General features: G+C 40.7%; 1 protein-coding gene across 1 annotated transcript; it reads left to right on the forward strand.

Moving 5' to 3' along the window:
* The first annotated feature begins 6,999 nt into the window (after window positions 1-6,999).
* Window positions 7,000-21,245, forward strand: SLC7A13 (solute carrier family 7 member 13). The gene is given in 7 exon segments (XM_070631343.1): window positions 7,000-7,028; window positions 7,030-7,263; window positions 7,265-7,346; window positions 7,349-7,682; window positions 11,764-11,889; window positions 18,421-18,782; window positions 20,982-21,245. Coding segments are annotated over 7 exon segments (1,431 nt in total).
* The last annotated feature ends 1,942 nt before the right edge of the window (window positions 21,246-23,187 follow it).

Raw genomic sequence — 23,187 nt, forward strand, 5'->3', positions numbered from 1 at the left:
TGAGCAAAGTGCTCAGTGCAACTGTTGGGTCTCCCAATAGGGCAGCGATGTCAAGCTGACAGCACAAGCACGAAGAAGGGAGTCCTCCTTGTGAGGTCCAATCGTCAGAGGGCTTCCGCAGTCCACTGCTCCACCCATTGGAAACCAGGGTGGTCAGAGGACCAGAAACTCAGAGGGACAGAGGTCTCTTTGTGGTCGTCAAATTTTGTTACCAAACCAAAGTGGGTTCACTTCTTGGTGAGCTAAAATCAAAGCCTTCGCCAGAAGTGGTTGTCCTACAGAGTAAGATTTATTTGCAGCAAATAGAGACCATGGGGAATCATTTCCAAAACCGTGGCTCTCTGAGCATAGGACAGCATCCCCTTTTATTTCGGTTGGGGAATGAATATTCAAAAGGGAGAGGTGGGTATTCGCTTGTGCAGTCTCAGTTGGAAAATACATTTCCACATACATCGCATACTGTGGTAATAAGGCCTAAGCTCTGGCTGGGGTGGAGATCTTAATATTAAAATGAAGCAAAGGTCACTCTCAGGTACTTCTTGGTCCACACAGGCGTTGCTCTGTCATGGAGTTTGAACTGATTCGGGGTGGTTGGTGATTGCATCACTTCACATAACTAAAAAAACAATTTGGAGAAGCAGTTAAGTGCTTCCAAAATCTCCTTCGAGGTCCTTGGGGCAATTAATCGGTGATGGGTTGATGATATTTTTCTAAGGCGTATATATTCTTGCTGATTTTCTTTTAGTTTTTCTATCAGTTTTTGAGAGCAGAGTATCAAAGTCTATAACTACTGTTCAATTTTTTTGCTTCTAGCTCCAATTCTGTCAATTTTAGTTTCATATATTTGGGGTTCAGTTAGTTGTTCATAGTTGTTTCTTTTACTATTCTTTAAAAGTTAATTAGTGGCATCTGAACTTAAAGCAATCTAGTTTAGATTAATATTAACAATTTCAATAGTATACAGAAACTTTGTTCTAACATATCTCCATCCCTCCCTTCTCCTATGTGATATTATTGTTACACAAATTCTATCTTTACATATTAGAAGACCATCAACACAGGTTTCTATTGCTTTATATAGTTGTCTTCTATATCAGATAGGAGAAGAAAAGGTTAGAAAAATTACATTTGTATTGTGTTTTATATTTGTCTATCTAGTTACCTTTACTAATTTCTTCTATTTCTTCCTGTGAATTTGAGTTGCCCTCTAGCATCTTTTCATTTAGACTGAAAGACTCCTATTAAGACAGAAGTGGAGGTGGTGAATTCCCTCAGCTTTTTTTTTGATCTCGTAATATTTTAATTTCTCCCACAGTTCTGAAGAGTAGTTTTGTTGGATATGGAATTCTAGGCTGCTGGTCGTTTTCTTCCCAACTCTTCCAATGTGTCATCCCATCGCTTTTGGCCTCCATGGTTTCTGATTAGAAATTGGCATTAATCTTATTGAGAATTTCTTACACATGGTAAGTCATTTTTCTCCTGATGATTTTGAGATTCTGTCTTTGTCTTTCTACGGTTTGACTATGATGATCTTAGGTGCGGACCTTTTTGCGTTTATTCTACTTGGGATTCATCTGTTTTCCATCAATTTTGAGAATTTTTCGGCCATTGTTTCTTCAAATATTCTTTCTACTCTTTTCTCCCCATTCCTTCTAGTGCCTCCCTTATATGCATATGTTAGTATGCTTGATGGTATCACACAGGCCTCTGAAGCCCTGCTCATTTTTCTTTATCCTTTTTTCTCCTCAGATTGTAAAATCCTAATTGATCTGCTTTTAAGTTCTCTGATTCTTTCTTCTGCCAGCTCAGATCTGATGTTGAGTCCCTCTAGTAAATTTTTCATTTCAGTTATTGTACTTTTCAATTACAGAATTTCTATTTGTTTCTTTTTTATACTTTATATCTCTTTATTAATATTCTCTATTTGGTGAGATATTGTCACACTTTCTTTTCCTTTTTTTAGGCCAGTTTCCTTTATTTCTTTGAACATATAGTTGATTTTAAACGTTTGTCTGGTATGTAAAGATCTGGGCTTCCACTGGGAGAGCTTCTATTGATTGCTTATTTTCTTGTGAATGGACCATAATTTCCTGCTTCTTTATGAGTCATTCAAATTTTTATTGAAACTAGACATTTTAGATAATATAATGTGACAACTCTGGAAATCAGGTCCCTCCTCCCTGGAGTTTGTTGCTATTGCTGCTGTTTTGTGTGTGTGTGTGTGTGTTTGTTTAATCACTTTCATGGACTATTTTTATAAAATCTATATTATGAGTTGAATTGTGTCCTTCCAAAAAGATGGGTTTTAAGTCCTAACACCCAATACCTCAGAATGTGACCTCATTTGGAAACAGGAACTTTACAGAGGTAACCAATTTAAAGTGAGGTCATCAGGGTGGGCCCCAACCCAATATGCCTGCTCACCTTATAAGAATGGGAAATTTAGACACAGAGACGGATAGGCACAGAAGAAAGATGACATGAAGATGCAGATGGAGAGAAGACGTGTGACTGGAGTCTTGCATCTACGAACCAAGAAACGTTCAGGACTGCTGGAAACCACCAGGAGCTGGAAGAGACTTTGAAGGAGTGTCACCTAGAGCCGTCAGAGACAGCATGGCCCTGCTGAGATCTTGATTTTGGACTTCTAGCCTGCAGAAGAATGAGACAATAAATTTCTGTTGTTTTAAGACATCCTTTGGTTCTGTATTACGGCAGCCCTGGGAAACTAACATGGTCTATATTCCCTGCAGTGTGCAGCCGCTGAATTGTCTACTAGGTGGGCCCAGCAGTCAGCTGATGAGTGACCAGAGATTTCCATAAATGCTTGGAGCCAATAAACCCTCCACTTTTTGCCAAGGAGCGCTGTGTGTGTGTCGAGACGTGCCTTCCCTGCTCGGGCAATTTACCAGTTTGCCTTGGGCTTCATTTCCTGTTTGCACAGCCCTCAAGGTCAGCCAGAGGCAAGAGACTGGGGCCCTGCCAGATGTTCCCTGGGCGTTCACACACCCAGAACATGCACATGGCCTTCTAGATATTCAGGAATATGTCATTCTTTTCAAAGGCTCTTCTGGACATCTCTTCCTCCAGATCTTCCTTTTAAATTTCAGGCTGGGATGTTTTCCCTGAACTAGCATTGCTGCCCTCACAGTTACGGTGTTATAAATGATTTCAGCTGATTGTTTCAGGTAAATGCCCTGCCCATAGGGATTTTCCCACAGAGCCAGCTCTGAGTCATGTCCAAGCCCTGCCAATTGGTCCTTTCCCAGGAGCTGTGTCCAATGGGAAGAATGATCTGGAGATGGTGCCCATCTACGAGCTCCTGGTGTGCCCCTTTCCTGTGGCTGCAACACTGTTTTTTTATGGCTGCCAGGATTTCAGGGCAGCTGGTTTTCAAGGCTACTGGGAGCTGGGGAAAGGAGGATGGGAGGAGGCCAAGTTAAAAAACCCACAAACTCAACCATTTTAATGGAAGTTCAGAAGCTTTTCTTGAATAACTTCTCTTCAGATTGTTGCAAGTCTTGGCTTAGTTTCTAAAGTAGAGAAAAAGTTGATTTTGACGCATTTTCCAGTATTTTGCCACCCTTGTGAAAGAGCAGACGTGGGGAGCCTCACTCTGCCATTGGCTACCACATTTATTTTTAAGTCAGGGCTACAAAAAGTAGACTTTAGACATTCAGACCATGGACTGGAGGCGTTGGCAAGCTTCTTGACTTCTATGGGCATCTTTTTGCATCTCTGTACAATTGACTTAATGATATACACTCAATAAGACTGACACCTTTAGGCCTGTGGTCATGACAGATCTTCTCTTAGTAGGGCAATTATAGAAAAAGAAAAATAAAGATGAAAAAACAACATTGTAAACCCTTCTAAGTGACATCTGGCTGTAAAATTTAATGTCCTTTGAAATGTCTGCTCTCAGCTGTTCCAGTCTCCTGTTTCTTGAGTCCTGCGTAAGAAGGCCTGCGCATGGCCGCTTCCCATTGAGCTTTCCAGAGTTTCTGTCCAAGGGCTGAGCTCGCCTAGACGCTGTGTGGAAGATATTCCAGCACTGCAGGAGCTGTGCCTGTGAGCCTAATGTTGGATGACTCACACGTTTTCCCCTTTGATGTAGTAACCCCACATAGAATCTTCAAGAATATCCCCTACAGACGAGGGGCACTGTTTCGTAGAGTACATCCCCTGAGTGAGGAGAATCTCTGATAGTCCTGAGACAGCAGAAGTGGGGATTGATAGCCCAGCCAAGTGTCCCGTTTCACATTCCTTATTTTCAGAGTCACAGACATGCCCAAATACTGTAGGACTCCTGGGATGCACGAGATGGCATAGCCTTTTGCTCCTTGTATCAATCAGAGCAACAGAACCACTAAGAACTCTGTATTTATATCTTTTGTCTAATTATCTATATCTACATCTATATCCACATCTATGTCTACGTCTATCTATATTTGTTTATCTTTATTTATCTGTATCTCTGTCTGAATCTCTTTCTATTTAGCTGCAAACCAATATAAATTAAAAGGATTTGTTTGTTATAGAGGTTTGACTTTGTGCATTTGTGGGAGCTGATTAAGTAGTCTCTCTGAAAGCTGTTGTCCTCAAGTCTGATACTGGGAAGTTGAAGTTCAGGTAATCCAGAAGGAATGATGGATGTCAAAGTGGAGGAGAACAAGAACAAGCTGGAACTCGCGAGCACGAGTTGGAGTCCACAAGGATGAAGTGAAGTCTGTGTTAGTTCTCATTACCACTAACCTTTATTGCGTGCATAACTTGCAGAAGTTGGGGCCCTTCATCTCTGAGCTAAGCACCCTCTGACCCAGAGGTTGGAGAAGCTGAAGGAGGGTCTTGGTGAAAGTGACGTGGCTGTGGGATGTCATGGCCTCAAACCAACAAGGTGAGCCAGCAGACCCATGACAGTTACAGCAACAAGGTGGGCCCTTGTATACGAGACAGTGTATGTTGTAAGAGAAAAATTGCACAGAATACTTCTTAAAAAGGGCAAGACAGGCTTTCTTCAAGCTACTGCAGTAGGCAAAAGAGACTTCAGCCTAGAGCCGAGCTCAACTCCAGACACAGCAAAGACAGCTGGGGGTTTATAACCAACGGGCGGAATGAGGGTGTCAGCGGATGGAAAATTATCAAGAAGAAATTGATTCGACACCAAGGATGTGGGTATTCTTGCTAAACTGCTCTGAGCAGATCAAGGAGACGGCCTAGTGGGGAAAGGGGCTCGAAGGAGGTGGACTGAAGTTTCTCAAGGAGGGGTTTCTTGTCAGCATGAACTATCAAAACAACTGCTGTTTCACTTCTGCTCTCCAAACCTCACACGAAAGTCTTCCTTATGGTCCATTCTAACCAAGAAACTGGGGAAAGGCATTTCAGCCTGGCCAAAGAGACACGCTACGGAGCGCCCAGCCTCCTACTGGGGCCCTGTAGGAGGGTTCTAGTCCTGTTTTCCTGCTATGAGATTCCGACTGTGGGCAGAGCGTCCCCCCGTGGTCTCTCCTGAAAGTAGACGAGTAGTTGGGGGACTCAGCGACAGGACGTTGAGTAACTCTGCCCCCTTCTTTGACTTTGTTTCTACCTTTTTTTTCATGAGTTAAATTGTATTTTACTCTCTTTGAAAATATTTTATTGTGGTAACACTCAACATGAGATCTATCCTCTTAACAAATTTTCGGCATACATTATTGTTGACTATAATGATGCTGTACAGCAGATCTCTGGAACGCATTCATCTTAATTAGCTGAAACGTTATGACTGTGGAATAACTTCCCATTTCTGCTCCCCTCCCAGGCCCTGCCAACCACCATTCCAGTCCTTCGTTTTATCAATTTGACTATTTTAGATGCTCCGTGGAAGTGGAACTATGCAATACTTGTCTTTCCCTGTCTGGCTTATTCCACACACTTTGTTTCTATCCTCAGGTGAGCTTCCTGGTCCCCTTCCCTCGCTCCCAGGTCCTTGCTCTCTGGGACGTGGACCCGGTCATGTTTACAGAGATTTATGCGGTGCTGTCACTGGATTTTCCCGGATGCAATCTGCTACAAAACAGTCAGTTCACCCACAACCAGAGCAAAAACATACAAATTTCATTTTCATTTACTCTTAGAGGATAATTTGGAAATGATTTACTTCTGAGGCTGGGGGTGTGCCCCGAGCTGAGAGGCTTTGAAGATACTCAAAACAATGGTTGGCGTTGTAAAGTTAACGTATGTAAGAGCCACTGAGGCCCAGGCCTCGCTCAGATGTTTAGGACCCTGCTTCCTTCTGTCTATGGGGTCGGGCCTTCTCCCGTACTTCCTGTCCACATTTTTCTGCATGTGACCCACGCTACCAGGGCGATGTCTGGTTAAGGACAGGCTTATGGTGCAAGGTGTTTCACTCCCTCGCCTTGTTAATTGGCATCCATGAGCCTGATGGAAAGTAAATACTTCGTTTCTTGAAAGCTTGACGATAAGAAATGGGAGAAAGAGGGAGCAGGGTAAGCAAGAGGATAGTAAGGGAGCTAATTCTTCAGCGTTCGTGGGAGGAAGTCACGGATGCTCTCTCAAGTTGAGATGGTTAAGAATAAAAGTCTTTTCATATTATTCAGAGTTATGAAGGCAACCACCAGAAAGAACTAAAACCATACATGTTTTTAAATGGTTGTTTCCAGAGAAAACTGGGAATGTGTCTGGGAAAGAGTGAAGCAGAGCAGAAAACGCCTGCTTTTTGCTGTAATACTCTGCCTTTTGAAGTCCCTTTCTTCCATCTGAAAGTATTATTTTGATAATGATTAAAAAACAAGTCAAACTAAACCTTTCCAAGTCATCTTGCCCTATTTTACTTGGATGCATCACATATATTTTTTAATGATTGAAAATGGGCTAGATTTAATGAAGGTGGAACAAAAAGGACAGCGCTGTCTTATTTCAGAGAATCCACGGACATCCTTTCCAGCAATATAGACAGAAAAATTCAGAAATCGTAAGTTTTAAAATTCTTCAATTACAATGGATAAAGGGAAGATGATCCAGCTCAAAAGTGTTTGGATCTTTCTGGGTCACACGTTTTGTCACAGGTAACGTAATTGGCGCTGGAATTTTGGTGGCCCCCAAAGGAGTGTTGAAGTACTCTTCCATGAACGTGGGGCTCTCCCTGTGCATCTGGGCTGCCCGTGTCCTGTCGGCCGTGATGACTTCCCTCTGCTCAGCGGAGATAGGTACAACCTTCCCATGCAGTGGAGCTAACGTTGACTTTCTCAAGAGATGTTTTGGCAACCCCGTCTTTTCTGAGACTCTGGACGAGCTTGTTTCTGCAGCGAGGACCAGTTGCCAGCCAAGCCCTGCTTCTCGCCGAGTAATCAGCATCCAACCTCTTTATTCCAGCTGCTCTGCTCCAAATCTGCCAAAGAAATGTCTGGCGCTGGCCATATTGTGGGTTGTGGGAATTCTGAATTCTCGCGGTGGAAAAGAGATAACTTGGCTTTAGACAGCCAGCACCGCGCTGAAAGTGGCCGTACTTGGCCTCATTTCCCTAAGTGGAGGGGTGTTGCTAGTGAGAGGAAGGAAGGAGAATGTAGGAAGGTTTCAGAACGCTTTTGCTGCTGAGTTCCCAGAAGCCACCCAGTATATAGAAGCTGTCTTCCAAGGATATTTTGCATATTCAGGTGGGGGATGCATTATATTTATAGCAGGTAATTAACAATCCTTTGAGAAAAAAATCACAAGCCATGACCTAATGCTCACAATGTGAAATGTACATCTTTTAACATGTTTGGGAGTTTTATTGTAAAGAAATGATTCAATATTTTTTTTTCTTCTCTGTGCTTTCTAAATCAAGTGAGAACATGCCAGACTTTAAATTTTTCCCCCATTTATTCAAATGAATAATTTTATTCTTTAATAACTATGCTATAATTATTTTATTGAACAACTTCTCTTTTTCAGCTTTCTTTTCTAGGACCACAGATATGGGACTTCCTTGTTAATCTAGTTTCTTTTTTAAGATTGGCACCTGAGCTAACATCTGTTGCCAATCTTTTTATTTTCTTCTTCTTCTTCTTCTCCCCAAAGCCCCCCAGTACATAGTTGTGTATTCTAGTTGTGGGTCCTTCTGGTTGTGCTATGTGGGACACTGCCTCAGCATGGCCTGATGAGACTTAGGCTCTTAAGCATTTTTAAAGAGAAGAGGATCATCAACATCCTAGATTGTGCTGAGGCTGATTTAATGCTCTTCCCTTCAATGTCAGGACAAAAGTTTTCTCTCTTCATTTTCAAAATCAGTCTGTTCCCTTGAACTCTATCTATATGCTTTCCCTCTCTCTCCCTCGGGAATCTTTCACATTCATTTATTTCATTTTTCTCAATTTCAACCTTTTTACTAGTTCTTTTCCTTGATGTATAACCACGAAGTAGGCTCTACCCTTGAACAAATTTTTCCCTTAATGTTAGGACCCCTTGTCGTTGCTGATGTGTCCATCACTCATGAAATCATTCCACCAGCAAATATCTTTCCAAACAGCGACTATTTTTAAAATGCTGTATTGGTGCCTTAAGATGAGTAAGATTATTCTTTACCCTAAAAAGGCTTACGGTCTAGTAGAAAAGACAATACCTAAATTTTGGTCTGACCTCTGCCACTTACAAGCTTTGGCAAGTGTCTTTACTTCTCTGGACTTCCTTTTTCTTTTCCTTCATCTGAAAAATGGGGATTATGGCTTAAAATCACTATGGTTCTGTGCCTTATAAACAAATAATGGCATGACAGTATTTAATAAGTGGCCATAAGGGAACAACTTAATTACTGTGGAAATTTAGTAGAAGGCAAGATCAGCTTTTGCTATGTCGTCATGTGGAAAAGGTGGCAATTTTAATTGAATCCAGAAGATTCCAGCAGTAGAAAAATATGAGTGAAGCCGTGGAGACCTGCATTGAAGACCCGGCACGTAGTCTTGGGTGACTGCAAAAGGTTTTCCATCTGATGGGCTTGATAGTAGATATGACGACTGGGGCAAGTCCATAGAGAGAGAATAACATGGTTTAGGGTTGGAGACAGGTGACTGGGGAATGCCAACTTTTAGGTGATAGGTAAAGAAAGGTGATCCAATGAAGAAGCCACTGGAAGTTTAGAGAATTCTTTTAAAAAATCACCATATGTTCCAAAAAGAGTTTGTAATCAAGCTGGTGAAAAGCTTTCAGAAGTTGAGGAGCATGAGGACTGATCAGAAGTCATCTCATTGACTAAGTAAGAAGTTGTCGGTGAATTTTGAGTCTGAGAGGAAAGTTACTTTGCACTGAGTTAAAAAATGGGGTCTGGAGCAAAGAAAGCAAGGAGAGGAGACTACCCTTTCATGGAGTTTGCAATTACATGCTGCACTGCAATTTGAGAGGCTAGCACAACTAATGAAGCTTTCTCTTTTTCTCACTTTGTCTCTCTCTCTCTTTTTTTTTCCCCCTGAGGAAGATTAGCCCTAAGCTAACATCTGCTGCCAATCCTCTTTTTATTTTGCTGAGGAAGATTGAATCTAAGCTAACATCTGTGCCCATCTTTCTCTATTTTTCATATGTGGGACACCTGCCACAGCATGGATTGATAAGCAGCGTGTAGGTCCACGCCCAGGATCCAAACCTGTGAACACCTGGCAGCCAAAGTGGAGCGCGTGGACTTAACTGCTGTGCCACTGGCCGGCCCCTCTCTCTTTTAAGGATAGAAGAGATATCTCTGATTTCCATTTGAACCAATTTCATCTTGTTTCATTGCTAGATAACTTTTCTCTGCTAAAAATAGATTTACAAAATTTGCTAACCTACAAACAATTGTAGAATTCTTCACAAGCAGCTGGCAGTAAACTAAAGCTGGAGGAATTTCAGTGTATCCTGGGATTAATAATTTGCTTAATAAATTTTAAGGACTGCTAAATTCTAAGTAACAGTTTTACCTGTAACATTGTAATTTGTAGGCAGCTGATTTTGCATATTGTGGGCACAACCATCTTCTAAGTTCGAGACCATGGCTATTCACCCCGTCGGGTCATTATAGCCTTAAATTACGGTATGTTATGTTGCATTATATTCCCTACCTCCTCTCTATAAATCTAATACATAATGAGAAACAGTAAAAGGCCCAGAGAAAAGTCGAGTTAATCCTAAAAGTTGCCTTTTTGCTTGTTTAAAAGCTTTAACTAATAATCATAGTCATTAATAACTTATTGAGTGCTATATTTTTCATTTCCCCCAATACATGGGTGAGGAAATTGAAACTTTGACAGTCAATAAATTGTGCAGAAGCCCACAACTGGTACGTGGTGCAGGTAGCATTTAAATGAGAGTTTTTGACATTCTTTACTCTTCAACTGCTCAATGAGCCCATATTAGTGTACACCATGGACATGACATTCAACCCTGGGCAAGTGCAGATGGAAGAAATTCGACACAGGTGAAAGGACAGATATCTATTAGTCAGAGCAACTTGGCTTTAAGTAACAGAAACCTACATACATTAGCTTAAACAGTAAAAGAAGAATTTACTGGAAGGATAACGCCGTAATTCAAGGAAGACCTGAACACCCAACCTTCAGGAGCAGCAGGAACTAAGGCAGCTCTAGAACTGAAACAAACAGAGTTCTTAGCCGCCCTTCGTTTTAGCCAACATTACATTGCCGTTTTCCTGATTCTCTCAGTTTTGTTGACATTTGGTTCAAATTCTTGAGAGAAATCTTCTGTACAACAATTGACTTGCAGGGAGTCAGAGTCTGTACCTGGTTCTACTGCCAGTGGCCAGGGCACAGTTACACAGAACCATAACGTTCAATTCTTTATGTCAGGGATAATTCCCAGAGAATGGCAAAAATGGGGAAAATGGTGTGACAAATGGGACAATATTTGAGAATAAGACTATCCTGGAAAGTCCATTTATATGCTGCTAATCAAGACCTCTTTTTTCTCTTTTTGCACTTACTCTTGGCATAAAGGGAAGGTAAAGAGCCTACAGGGAGAGACGACTTATGACGGACTCTTTGACTCTTTCCATCTACGCTGTGGGACTGTCTACCAGGACAATTTTGCTGGTCAAGGAAAGTTTCCTCTCCTATTTTCCCAGAAATTATGACTTTGCTGAGATCCAAAGTAAGAGTAATGCTCAACAAGACAACTAGGAAAGAACATTTCACATGAGAGAATGGGCTCTATGGCTTCTGGGGGCACAGCAATTTTGAGGAACTGGAAAAAGTCAGAGTGGTTATAGCATAGAGAGCAAAGACGCCCAGTTGTTACATAATACGTTCTCCCAGGACTTCATCTCTCACGGACACTCACCACAGTCACTGCTGTATGTTTCATTGATGTGAGCATTTAATTAACGCACAGCTCCTCTTCTTGAGGGTAGGCTCCACGTTTGTTTCTGCTCACCACTGTATTTCCACTACCCAACTCAGTGCCTTGTACCTAACGGATGAGGCTGAACACACAGGTAGGTTCCAAACCATCCCACGGGCTCAGCTTTCATTTCATTCTTAAGAAATTTTACCACCTATGGGGAAAAGGAAGCAACGTTCCCTTTTCTTCATTTAGCACCAAGCTCAGAAAGGAGGTGGGGGTGTCACAGTTCACCAATGTAGATGTTCATGCGTGTGTGTGTGTGTGTGTGTGTGTGTGTGGTGGGTGGGGTGGAAAGGAAGAATCCAGCCCAATAGTTGATCTATGGAGCTATTTTAAAGATAAATTTAAGAAATAATTTTTAGCAGTTGTGATTTTGCTGTTTTATGTCATATATGGGAGGTGACGAAACCCAGACAGACAATTCCAAGTGCATCCTTACTGCGTTACCTTTGGTGACTGTCCTTTATTTACTGGTTAACAGTTCCTACCTGACTCTTCTGACACCCAGGGAAATCCTCTCTTCCGGTTTGTATGCAAATGACTTAGGGAATAAATAATAATTACGACCCTTCTGGTCCTTTTGGCATACCTAAATATTACTTTACCAGCCAAGACTGCTGTCTCCTTTACATTATTTCATATGTAGAATCAACTTACAATAATTTTTTTTCAGGAAGATTAGCCCTGAGCTTACTGCCAATCCTCCTCTTTTTGCTGAGGAAGACTGGCCCTGAGCTACCGTCGTGCCCATCTTCCTCTACTTTATACATGGGATGCCTACCACAGCATGGCATGCCAAGTCGTGCCATGTCTGCACCGGGGATCCGAACTGGTGAACCCTGGGCTGCCGAGAAGCGGAACGTTCGACCTTAACCGCTGGACCACCAGGCCGGCCCCTCAACTTACAATTTTTGAAAATAGCAGAGGGACAAAAAAGCTTAATTGGGTTAGAAAAGAGTTTCATGTTTCCTCATGGTTTTGCATTTTCTGATAACGTGGAAAAGTATACATAATGCTGATGTATGGTGCAGACTGGGTTCAAAATATTCCTATTCCACTCATGATCTCTTCTCATCAGTGTGACCTATGTCGTCGGTGCTTATATCTGCTACAACTTTCACAACACTGATTTTCCACGTGTTCTTCTAGGTGACATCAACAGTGATAAACTTGAAATGTAGGATATTAGCAGTTAAGAGTAGATGCTAATGGTCAATTGGTGCATATAATTAACATTATTAATATGTAATATACTGTTGTTGTTTACCATAAGTAACTGTAAAATTTATGGTGGCAAAGGGCTCTGGGCATATTGGAAATTTGACTAAAAGATAAGTAATTTAGGGCCCTAAGTATAGAATAAAGAATGAAAGAATAAGAAAACCTTAAAGAAATAAACATACATTAAAAAACGAGTAACAGATTCAAGCGATAAAAGGAAGTTTGGAAAGAAATAAGGACCAGGGAACGCGGAAGACTAGCAATGTCCTAAAAGCAGAGTTAAACCTTGAGTCAGCACCTTCTCAGAAAAGCCTATCAGCCAGGACCTTCAAGACTAATCTCTTCTGAGGAGTTATTACTGGCTTGGTGAATCTTCGAGGTACTGGCGGCGATCTAAGAGAGGTTTACTATAAACGTCCTTACATATTTTGCCTCAATTCCTGTGCCACTGCTGTGCAGGACGCTGCCGTACACGTGGCATCTGTGTTGATTCATGACGGTCTAGCTCTCTGAGCGACCTGTAAATAGTCATCATCAAGATTCTGAGAATTTGTGGGAACAAACCAAATCGGATAAGAACAAGCAGTGATTTATTAACTACTCTGATTACATAGAGAACAAATTTACAAAGTTAATTACGGGTGTGATCAGAGCTGCTGGACGGCCGGCCTGGCCGTTGTGGCTCACTAGAGCTGGCGTCTGTTATGACTGCCAGTGCTCTGGCCATACTGGTTGTTAAAGAATTACGAATATCAACTCTGGTGTGTCATAAGAGTTGCCACAGTTGTGTGGGTGGCATAGCAGTTTGGACGTGTGTGGAAGACTCGTGAAGTGTTCTGACCGTAATCGCTTGTGATTCGGTTTACAGTGCTTTCTCTTACAGACGTATAATCCTTAGGCCTTGTTTAAACTCTGAAATAATTTTTTTGAATTCAAATGTCTACCTTTTATTGTATTAGGAATTCAGATTAAGAAAATAATCAGAGCTATACATGAAAAATGTATGTGTAGGGACAAACACAGCTATTACATATGAAAGCAAAATATTAAAGATCACCAAAATATCCAATAAGTTTGAAATAAATAAATAATGTATGGAAACCCACATAACAGACCACTCTGAGCTTTTCCAAAGATCATATTGTTGAGGAATGCTTAAAGTAAAAGGACAGTGCCTATAATGTAATAATGAGAGAAAAGGCAGGATCTATGTTATCACATAAAACAGAAAGTAAATAGTTAACAATGGAGATCTGCCAGAATGATATTGTGAGTATTTTTGCTTTATTCTTTATGGAATTTTCTAAATTTTCCTTAATGAACAGCATAATTTATATGATAGGTGGAAAATTTATAAGCAAAAGAAATAGATTAATAAATTAAGGAAGTTTTAGGATTAAGGAGTGAATGTTTTTAATCAAATGGGTGTATTTAAAAGACGTGAAGAGTTTCCAAAGGAATATAGAGCATCTGGAATGCAGCGTGAATTGGATGCTACATTCTGTTTGGTGAACATTGAAAAAAATTATACCACTTTGTGATAAATGTTAGATTCTATGGTTTACAGAGAAAAAGTACCAATGATCTTAATATTGTAATGTTTTTGTTTGTGTCAGTGTCATATCTCTGACATTTCTTTATTGATTGTTCTCTTAGAAGAAAAACCAGTAGCCTTCATTTAGAATGAGCTCTGCAGCAGGGCAGAGAACGATGCCCCTCTTGAATGACAGGTGTGGAAATGCCACAATGAGCAGCCCTGGTTCCTGGCCTTTTCCGCCTGAGGAAGCCCCACAACACACTGCTGACAGCGGTGCTCACATTTGGTGTTCTTGAGGGTTCCATGTCATATGTAAAACTAGGGAATATTGGCATAGGAAAAGACAATCTAAAATAGTAAGTAGATTGTATGGGAGCGGAGGCTAAGAAGGTTTCGCTGAGCAGAAGCAGCCTGCAGGTAGCTGGCCAAACAGGTGGCATTAAGAATTTTGAGAGGAGTTCTTTGTATACTTTGGATATTAACCCCTTATCTGATAGGTGGTTTGCAAATATCTTCTCCCAATTGTTAGGTTGTCTTTTTGTTTTGTTGATGGTTTCCTTTGCTGTGCAGAAGCTTTTTAGTTTGATGTAGTCCCATTTGTTCATTTTTTCTTTTGTTTCTCTTGCCCGGTCAGACATGAGACTTGAAAATATGCTGCTCAGACCAATGTCATAGAGCATACTGCCTATGTTTTCTTCTAGAAGTCTCATAGTTTCAGGTCTAACATTCAAGTCTTTAATCCGTTTTGAGTTGATTTTTGTGCATAGTGTAAGGGAATGGTCTACTTTCATTCTTTTGCATGTGGCTGTGTGGTTTTCCCAATACCATTTATTGAGGAGACTCTCCTTTCTCCATCGTATGCTCTTGGCTCCCTTGTCGAATATTAGCTGTCCATAAACGTGTGGGTTTACTTCTGGGCTCTCAATTTTGTTCCATTGATCTGTGTGTCTGTTTGTGTGCCAGTACCATGCTGTTTTGGTTACTATGACTTTGTAGTATAATTTGAAATTGGGGAGTGTGATACCTCCAGCTTTGTTCTTTTTTCTCAGGAATCCTTTGGCTATTCGAGGTCTTTTGTTGTTCGAGGTGTTTTGTTGTATAAATTTTAGGATTCTTTGTTCTAATTCTGTAAAAAATGTTGCTGGAACTTTGATAGGGATTGCGTTGAATCTATAGATTGCTTTAGGAAGTATGGACATTTTAACAATGTTAATTCTTCCAATCCAAGAGCACGGAATATCTTCCCATTTATTTGTGTCTTCTTTGATTTCTTTCAACAATGTTTTATAGTGTTCGGTGTACAGATCTTTCACCTCTTTCATTAAGTTTATTCCTAGGTATTTTATTCTTTTTGTTGCAATTGTAAATGGGAAAATATACAAAGAACTCATCCAGTTCAACAACAAAAAAACCAACAATCCAATTAGAAAATGGGCAAAAGATCTGAACAGAGATTTCTCCAAAGAAGATATACAGATGGCCAACAGGCATATGAAAAGATGCTCAACATCATTAGCTATCAGGGAAATGCAAATCAAAACTACAATGAGGTATCACCTCACTCCAGTCAGAATGGCTATAATTAACAAGACAGGAAACAACAAATGTTGGAGAGGGTGTGGAGAGAAGGGAACCCTTGTTCACTGCTGGTGGCAGTGCAAACTGGTGCAGCTACTATGGAAAGCAGTTTGGAGTATCCTCAGAAAATTAAGGATAGATCTACCATATGATCCAGTTATTCCACTGCTGGGTATTTATCCAAAGAACTTGAAAACACAAAGGCATAAAGATACTTGCACCCCTATGTTCATTGCAGCATTATACACAATAGCCAAGACTTGGAAGCAACCTAGGTGCCCATCAAGGGACGAATGGATGAAGAAGATGTGGTATTTATACACGATGGACTACTACTCAGCCGTAAGAAATGACGAGATCCGGCCATTTGTGACAACATGGATGGACCTTGAGGGTATTATGATGAGTGAAATAAGTCAGAGGGAGAAAGTCAAATACCATATGATCTCACTCATAAGTAGAAGATAAAAACGACAAAAAAAAACCACACATAGCATTGGAGATTGGACCGGTGGTTACCATTGGGGAAGGGGGAGGGGGGAGGGCAAAAGGGGTGATTAGGGTCACATGTGAGGGGATGCACTATAATTAGTGTTAGGGTGGTGGACATGATGTAATGTATACAGAATTCGAAATATGATGCACATCCGAAAAAAATAAAAATTAAAAAAAAAAGGAATTTTGAGAGGAAAGTGGAAATGCTAGAATCACTTACTGGTAAATTGGTTCCATTATTTTTGGGGAGCAATTTAGTAATATCTCACTTACTTAAACATCTACCTTATATACCTTTGGCTCATGAGTCCCACTTCTAAGATTTTACTCTATGAGGAGAATCCTAGCTACCAAATCTTGAAGGCACAAGCCTGTTCATTAAAGCACATTTTATATTAGCAAAAAAATTGGAAACAACCTAAAATCCACCAATATAAAATTGGTAAACAACTTAACTTACAGTTATATAATGGAATACTAAGAATTCACGAAAATAATTAAATGGATGCATATGTACTAATATGATCAAGATATATTGGAAAGTGAAAAAAGCAAGCCTAAGCATGCACACACACACACACACGCAAACACACATGTACACACATACATACCCCTCACAGATGTTTATATGTGCATAGAAAACTTCTGGAAGAATATCCAAAAAGATGTCAACAGTAGTTACATCTGGGGTGCATGAATGAGGGATTGGCGAGGAGAAAGATATTTACTTTTCACTTCATGTGTTTCAGTGCTATTTACTTGACTTTTACTAAAAGCATACATAATATAATTTTTAGAAGAAAAGAAATGACGTGCAGGAAGGAATAAAAAAGAAATCACTTGTGGGATACAGGGGAAGATTATATAGCAGAGCCAAAGTAGAATCTCCTCCAATTATAACCGACCATGTTTGTAGAATACATGACGGGAAATCAGAGAACAAGAAGGATTTCTGAAATGTGTCTGAAATGCAAAATGTGTGGCAGTAAGGGTGCCCAGGAGGAACAGCCAAGAATACCTTATTTGAAATGAGTAATAAGTGAGACAAGAGATATTTTCAAACAAGACCAAATATCATAGAATGGCACTCAAGAGAAAAGTGAAAATCACACTGGAGTTTATTTAAAATAGATTCAGAATAAAAGTCTTTAAGAACAAGAACAATTGATGATATTTTAATTTTGTTGTATTGAAAAAATTTCATTATTTGTTATAAGCCAGGATTTTGATATCCTAGCTTATATCTACATAATATGAATTGGACTCAAATAGAGTCTCATAAGCAATGGATGCTTTTCTTCATTGGTGCCTTTCATATCTGCTGACTTACATTGAACTAGTGTTCAGAAGATGTCTGCCCATTTAAGTAAAAATATCAGAATATTCTCCAAAGATGGCCAATAGCAGGGTTTCCCAATCTCAGCACTAGACATTTTGGACCTTATAATTCTTTGTTGAGGGCGCTGTCCTGTGCATTGCAGGATGTTTAGCAGCATCCTTGGCCTCTCCCCACTAGACGCCAGTAGCAACCTCCTGCTTCCCCAGTTGTAACAACCAAAAATGTCTCCAGATATTGGCAAATGACCCCTGAGGGGCAAAATTACCTCCAGTTGAGAACCACTGGTCCACAGTTCAGACGGGCGCCCAAACGTCATAAGTATTTTAATCTGTGTGTAACTTATTTTCTCTGTCTACGTGGTTCATTTTCACTTCTGTTAAGTATTTCCAATGACACCGTGATCTGGGGTCTTCGTCAGTCTCAGTCCCGGGTCAGCAGCCTCGCCCTGGGCTTTTTGACTCTGACGGTCAGCACTCTCTAAAGTAGTTTTGGAAAACAAGCACACATTCAATCATCCACTCAACAGAATCAACTCATTCCACAAGTATTACGGAAAACCTACTATATGTCTGTCCCTGAGTGAAGTACTAGTTTGACAGAAAAGAAATGGATAAGCCTTGCCCTCAAGAAGGGAAGCTCCTTGGGGTCTATTGGGGAGGACATATAAGATAATAACCATTTATGATACAGCGTGATACGGCTAAAATGCACACATGCAAATGGTGTCATGTAAGGATAAGTAAGGAAATAAACAATGAAATTAAAATTCAATTTTCTTAATTACTTTTTAAATTGCCTGCTTTGGTTTTGAAATAATTTTTAAAGGTTTATGCTTAGTTTCTCTTTTTAAATACATTTCCTGTTCCACGTTTTTGCTTTTCTGCAGATGCCGTGGTTGTCATGTGGTCTGACAGAGTCATCCCCTCATTAACACGGGTTATCCCTTTTGCTATTTCTGCCTCTTCATTCAGCAACCTTCTGGCGAACATATTTGAATCATCAAGAACGACATATATTGCAGGCCAAGAGGGCCAGCTGCCTTTGTTGTTTAATATGCTTAATATTCCCTTTTCTCCATTTATGTCTGTGCTACTACTTGTCACTGTGGCATCTGTTGGGGTTGTCTCCACAAACCTAATTGATTTGATAAAGTATCTTTATTTTGCAAGTTCTATTTGGTCTTTACTGTCAATGATAGGAATACTAAAACCAAGATACCAAAAGCCCAATCTACCTAGACCTTATAAGGTAAAAGTGAGTTTTCTAAGTTTTTCTGTGTGAAATAGAAGATGTTGGGTGTAACCGTATTTGAAAACTATATTCAGAACATCTATAAGTAGATCTTTTTTTCTACTAGCAAATTGTGAAACACGTAAAGACAATCTGGGCTGTTTTCATTTTCATTTTTTTTTTTAAAGATTTTATTTTTTCCTTTTTCTCCCCAAAGCCCCCCAGTACATAGTTGTATATTCTTCATTGTGGGTCCTTCTAGTTGTGGCATGTGGGATGCTGCCTCAGCGTGGTTTGATGAGCAGTGCCATGTCCGTGCCCAGGATTTGAACCAACGAAACACTGGGCCACCTGCAGCGGAGCGCACGGACTTTAACCACTCGGCCACGGGGCCAGCCCCCTCATTTTCATTTTTATTGGGCAGACTTTACTCAGTGTAAAATCTCTTAGGTTCCATCAGGTTTATTGGAGAGAAGCATAGACCTGTGGGTGGTTGGACAGATCATTACAAGTCTTTTGACCAGAGACTGCTGTGTACTTAGGTAGCTACTCGTGCACATCAGCATCTTCCACCGTCCGGGCAGGATTTAGCAGGCAGGAGACAGAAGAGGCAGGTGCTGCCGAGGCGTCACAGCCATGACGTCTCTCGTCCTGAAACATCAACTTAGTTTGATCACTGACAAATTTCATCTTTTCAGCCGTACTTACTTTTAAACTTCCTTTCCGTCTAGATGAGGAAGAGTTTTACGGCAGAGCCCTTTAATCGTGGAAGAGGAAGTAAGCAGACACTTGGCAGCATAAGGATGCTGTTGGAGAAAGGTGGTCCTGATGCTGCATCATAGAAGAGGAGAATAGTCTTGGTTGGATAGGCATCATCTTAAGAGCTTTGCCTGAATTATCACGTTTAATCCTCTTAGTAATACAAAAGGCAGATACTAAAGTTATCCCCATTTTACAGATGAGAAAGCAAGTTTAGAAAAGCTAAGTCCCTTGCCCAAGCTCACACAGCATGGAGCAGAGCTGAGATTCAAATCCAGGCAGTCTCTTTGCCTCTCAGGACACACAGAATATAGGAAGGAACACGGGGAGGAAGAAAACAGTGCTCTCATCATTAACCCCGGTTGGGTTACAACCATCCTTCTATTTCAGTGTTCTCTTCTTCCATCCAGCCGTCCCCTAACTGTTGTGTATTCGAGTGTCATTTAATGAGAAGCAACTATATTTTAAGTCTCTTGCGCCGTATTGTGGGTACAGGAAGGAATGAGACTTAGCTCTTGCTTTTGGACAGGGCATAATCCACCTAGTCAGGTGAACCAACAAGCATCATGTGATCATTGCCACATGGTGGCCTGCAGAGGATGCTCAGAGAATACCTGCGGGAGGGGAATCATCTTGTTATCTAACCTCTGATTCTCAGCTTCTTCAGATCTAAAATGCCAATGAATAATGTCTACCTCCTAGGAATGGAAGATGTATTAAATGAGCTAAGGCATGCAAATAATCCAGAGTCTCTACCGACATTGATAGTTGTTATTATTTATAGTGTTATTCGATATACCAGCTATAGACTTATATCTCTCTCTTACAGACATTTCAGAAGTGACTGCCTACTGAATTTTCTCCCTGGTTGGGTAATGTTTGGTGCAGGATGCTTACAATCCTAACACAAAGTACCAGGGATAGGGGAGCTTCAAGGGTTTTGGCAAGAACAAAAACAAAAAAACCCACCAAAAATAGAACTGTCCTGGCCACAGTTTTTGTTTTGATTTATTTTGTCTTTAATAGACTGAGCCCATAAAGCCATAATATTTACCTGTCAATATCTGCCTGGGTAACAGAGGGCGGGGGGATAATCTGTGCTTTTAACATGAATTTCTTACTGCCTTGAGTTATTTTCCTGGGAAAACTGTTGCGAAAAGGAACTCCCTCTTAACAAATTCATGCCACCTGGATCAGAGATGGTTATCTTAACAGCAAATGGTCATGATTATTTCTACTCCTGAACAGCCAACTGCTAGATGTTCATTCCCTTCAAAGAAAACTCTGACAGTGACAGTCTTTGACATCCTAACTCCTACGCCAGGTTTATCTAAACTCATAGATAATTAGCCCACTTTCTATTGTTGGCTTAGAGCTTATTTCTCGTTTATATAAATATGCAGGCACTTAATGAGGGTTTTCATATCTAATTTTTTTTTGAGTTTTGCTCTTTTTCAGGTGTTTTTGCCATCTCCATTGGCCACAATGGCCACCAACCTGTGTACGGTTTTGATACCTTTGGTGAAGTCTCCACGTATACATTATGTCTATACGTGTCTCTTTATTCTCAGTGGACTGCTGTTTTATATACCTTTAGTATATTTTAAATTGAAGTTGGTTTGGTTTGAGAAGATGGCGTGCTACTTACAATTGCTGTCTAATATTTGCATCCCTAATGTGTCTGTTGAACAGATGTCAGAAGTAGAAACTGCTAAAAAATAGCCTTCTGAAAATACGTCAAATTACAAATAAAGATTAAGCACATGATGGAACATAAATGATGAAATGCTCATGGTAACTCTCTTTCTAGAATGAGATAATGTATAAAAAACACTCAGGACAATACCTAACTTTAAAAACACACAAAAATTGTTATGAGTAACTCAAGCTCTGTTTTGTTTGGCGAAAAGCTCACGTCTTGGTTTGCATTGGGTGATATATCGATGATGTCTCTCCCACTCTCTCATTTTTTTCTGCACCCCACCCCTCCTCTACCGAATTTGTAGTGTTCTTATAATAAAAGTTAACAGCTAAAAATAAAAGAACATTCTCTTCATCTTTCCTGAGTCCTTCTTTTGGTGCTGATTAGAAGATAGAATAATTCCATTTGTCTTATTAGCTTCTCCTTACTCCTAGTATTTTGCCAATCTAAAATTCATTTAGGTTATTTTCCTTTATGCTCCTTTCTTTAAATTCTGAGGTGCCTTAGAAGCACAACTTTGCTATGTCTTCAATTGATTAAAATGAGACCTATCTATAACTGTGCGGTTGTGCGTAAGGTGTGTGTAACAGATGCTAAGTGGGTGGTGTCCCAGGAGAAGCATTCACCCGGTATCATTCAAAATAAGAAATTTGTCTACTTAGCTTAGTAAGATCTGAGATTAAAGATGTCCTTTCAGAAAGCTCAGAGGCAGCGTGAGAAGATATTCAGTGACCTCTGTTCACCAGCTCTACTCCCTGACTCCTTTCATCCCTCAGAGGTTGTATCCACATAGGTCAAAGGACCCGTGAGGTGTGAGGAACCAACCCTTCGTGCAAGGACTAATTTTGTGTGTCACCCTGGCTGGGCCACAGTGCCCACATATTAGTCAAACATTATTTTGGTTGTTTCTATGAGGGTGTTCTTTTGATGAGATTAACATTTAAGTCAATGGGCTGTGAGTAAAGCAGATTGCCCTCTATATCATGGGTGGGCCTCATCCAATCCGTTGAAGGCTTTAATAGAAAGACTGACTTCCTTTGAGCAATAAGGAATTCTGTCAGCAGATGCCCTTTGGACTTGAACTGCAACATCGACTCTCCAGCCTGTCAGCCTTCATGGCAGATTTTGGACTGGCCAGCCTCTATCATAGTGTGACCCAGTTTCTTAAAATAACTCTCTCTCTCTCTATCCTATTTGTTCTGCTTCTCTATACAACCCTGATTTTCTCAGCCATCTCACATGCCCTATTCTTACTTACTGAGGATAACCCCTCCCAGCTCTTCATGCTCCATCTCCTTCCAGCATATTGTTAAACATTATTCAAACTTAAACAATTATGTATTCAGGTTAGCAGGATGGACGCATCAATGCAGTACGCGGCAAAACAATTCCTGGGGTTTAGTTCCATAGCGGTCATTTGCATTTTGCAGATTCAGGATCAGAACCTCAGATTCCGAAGACCCGGAGGATATTTAAATTACAAGTGAGAAGAACCACAGATTTGACTAACAGAATTAGAAGGAAGCTTACATGTCTGCAGCACCCTCGCGAAGTAACTCTCCCATCTTTGCTTGCATACTCCCTGGGAGGGGGGGTGGGGGGCGCTACTTGTTAAAGATGCTGGTCCTAGGGGCTGGCCCCGTGGCCGAGTGGTTAAGTTCGCGCGCTCCGCTGCAGGCGGCCCAGTGTTTCGTTGGTTCGAATCCTGGGCACGGACATGGCACTGCTCATCAAACCACGCTGAGGCAGCATCCCACATGCCACAACTAGAAGGACCCACAACGAAGGCTACACAACTATGTAGTGGGCATCCCACATGCCACAACTAGAAGGACCCACAACGAAGGCTACACAACTATGTAGTGGGGGGCTTTGGGGAGAAAAAGGAAAAAAATAAAATCTTTAAAAAAAAAAAAAAAAGATGCTGGTCCTATCTTCGCACAGCTCTGCTTTTCCAAAACT

Source organism: Equus przewalskii, chromosome 8 (assembly GCF_037783145.1).
Source record: "Equus przewalskii isolate Varuska chromosome 8, EquPr2, whole genome shotgun sequence".
Classification (NCBI taxonomy): Eukaryota; Metazoa; Chordata; class Mammalia; order Perissodactyla; family Equidae; genus Equus; species Equus przewalskii.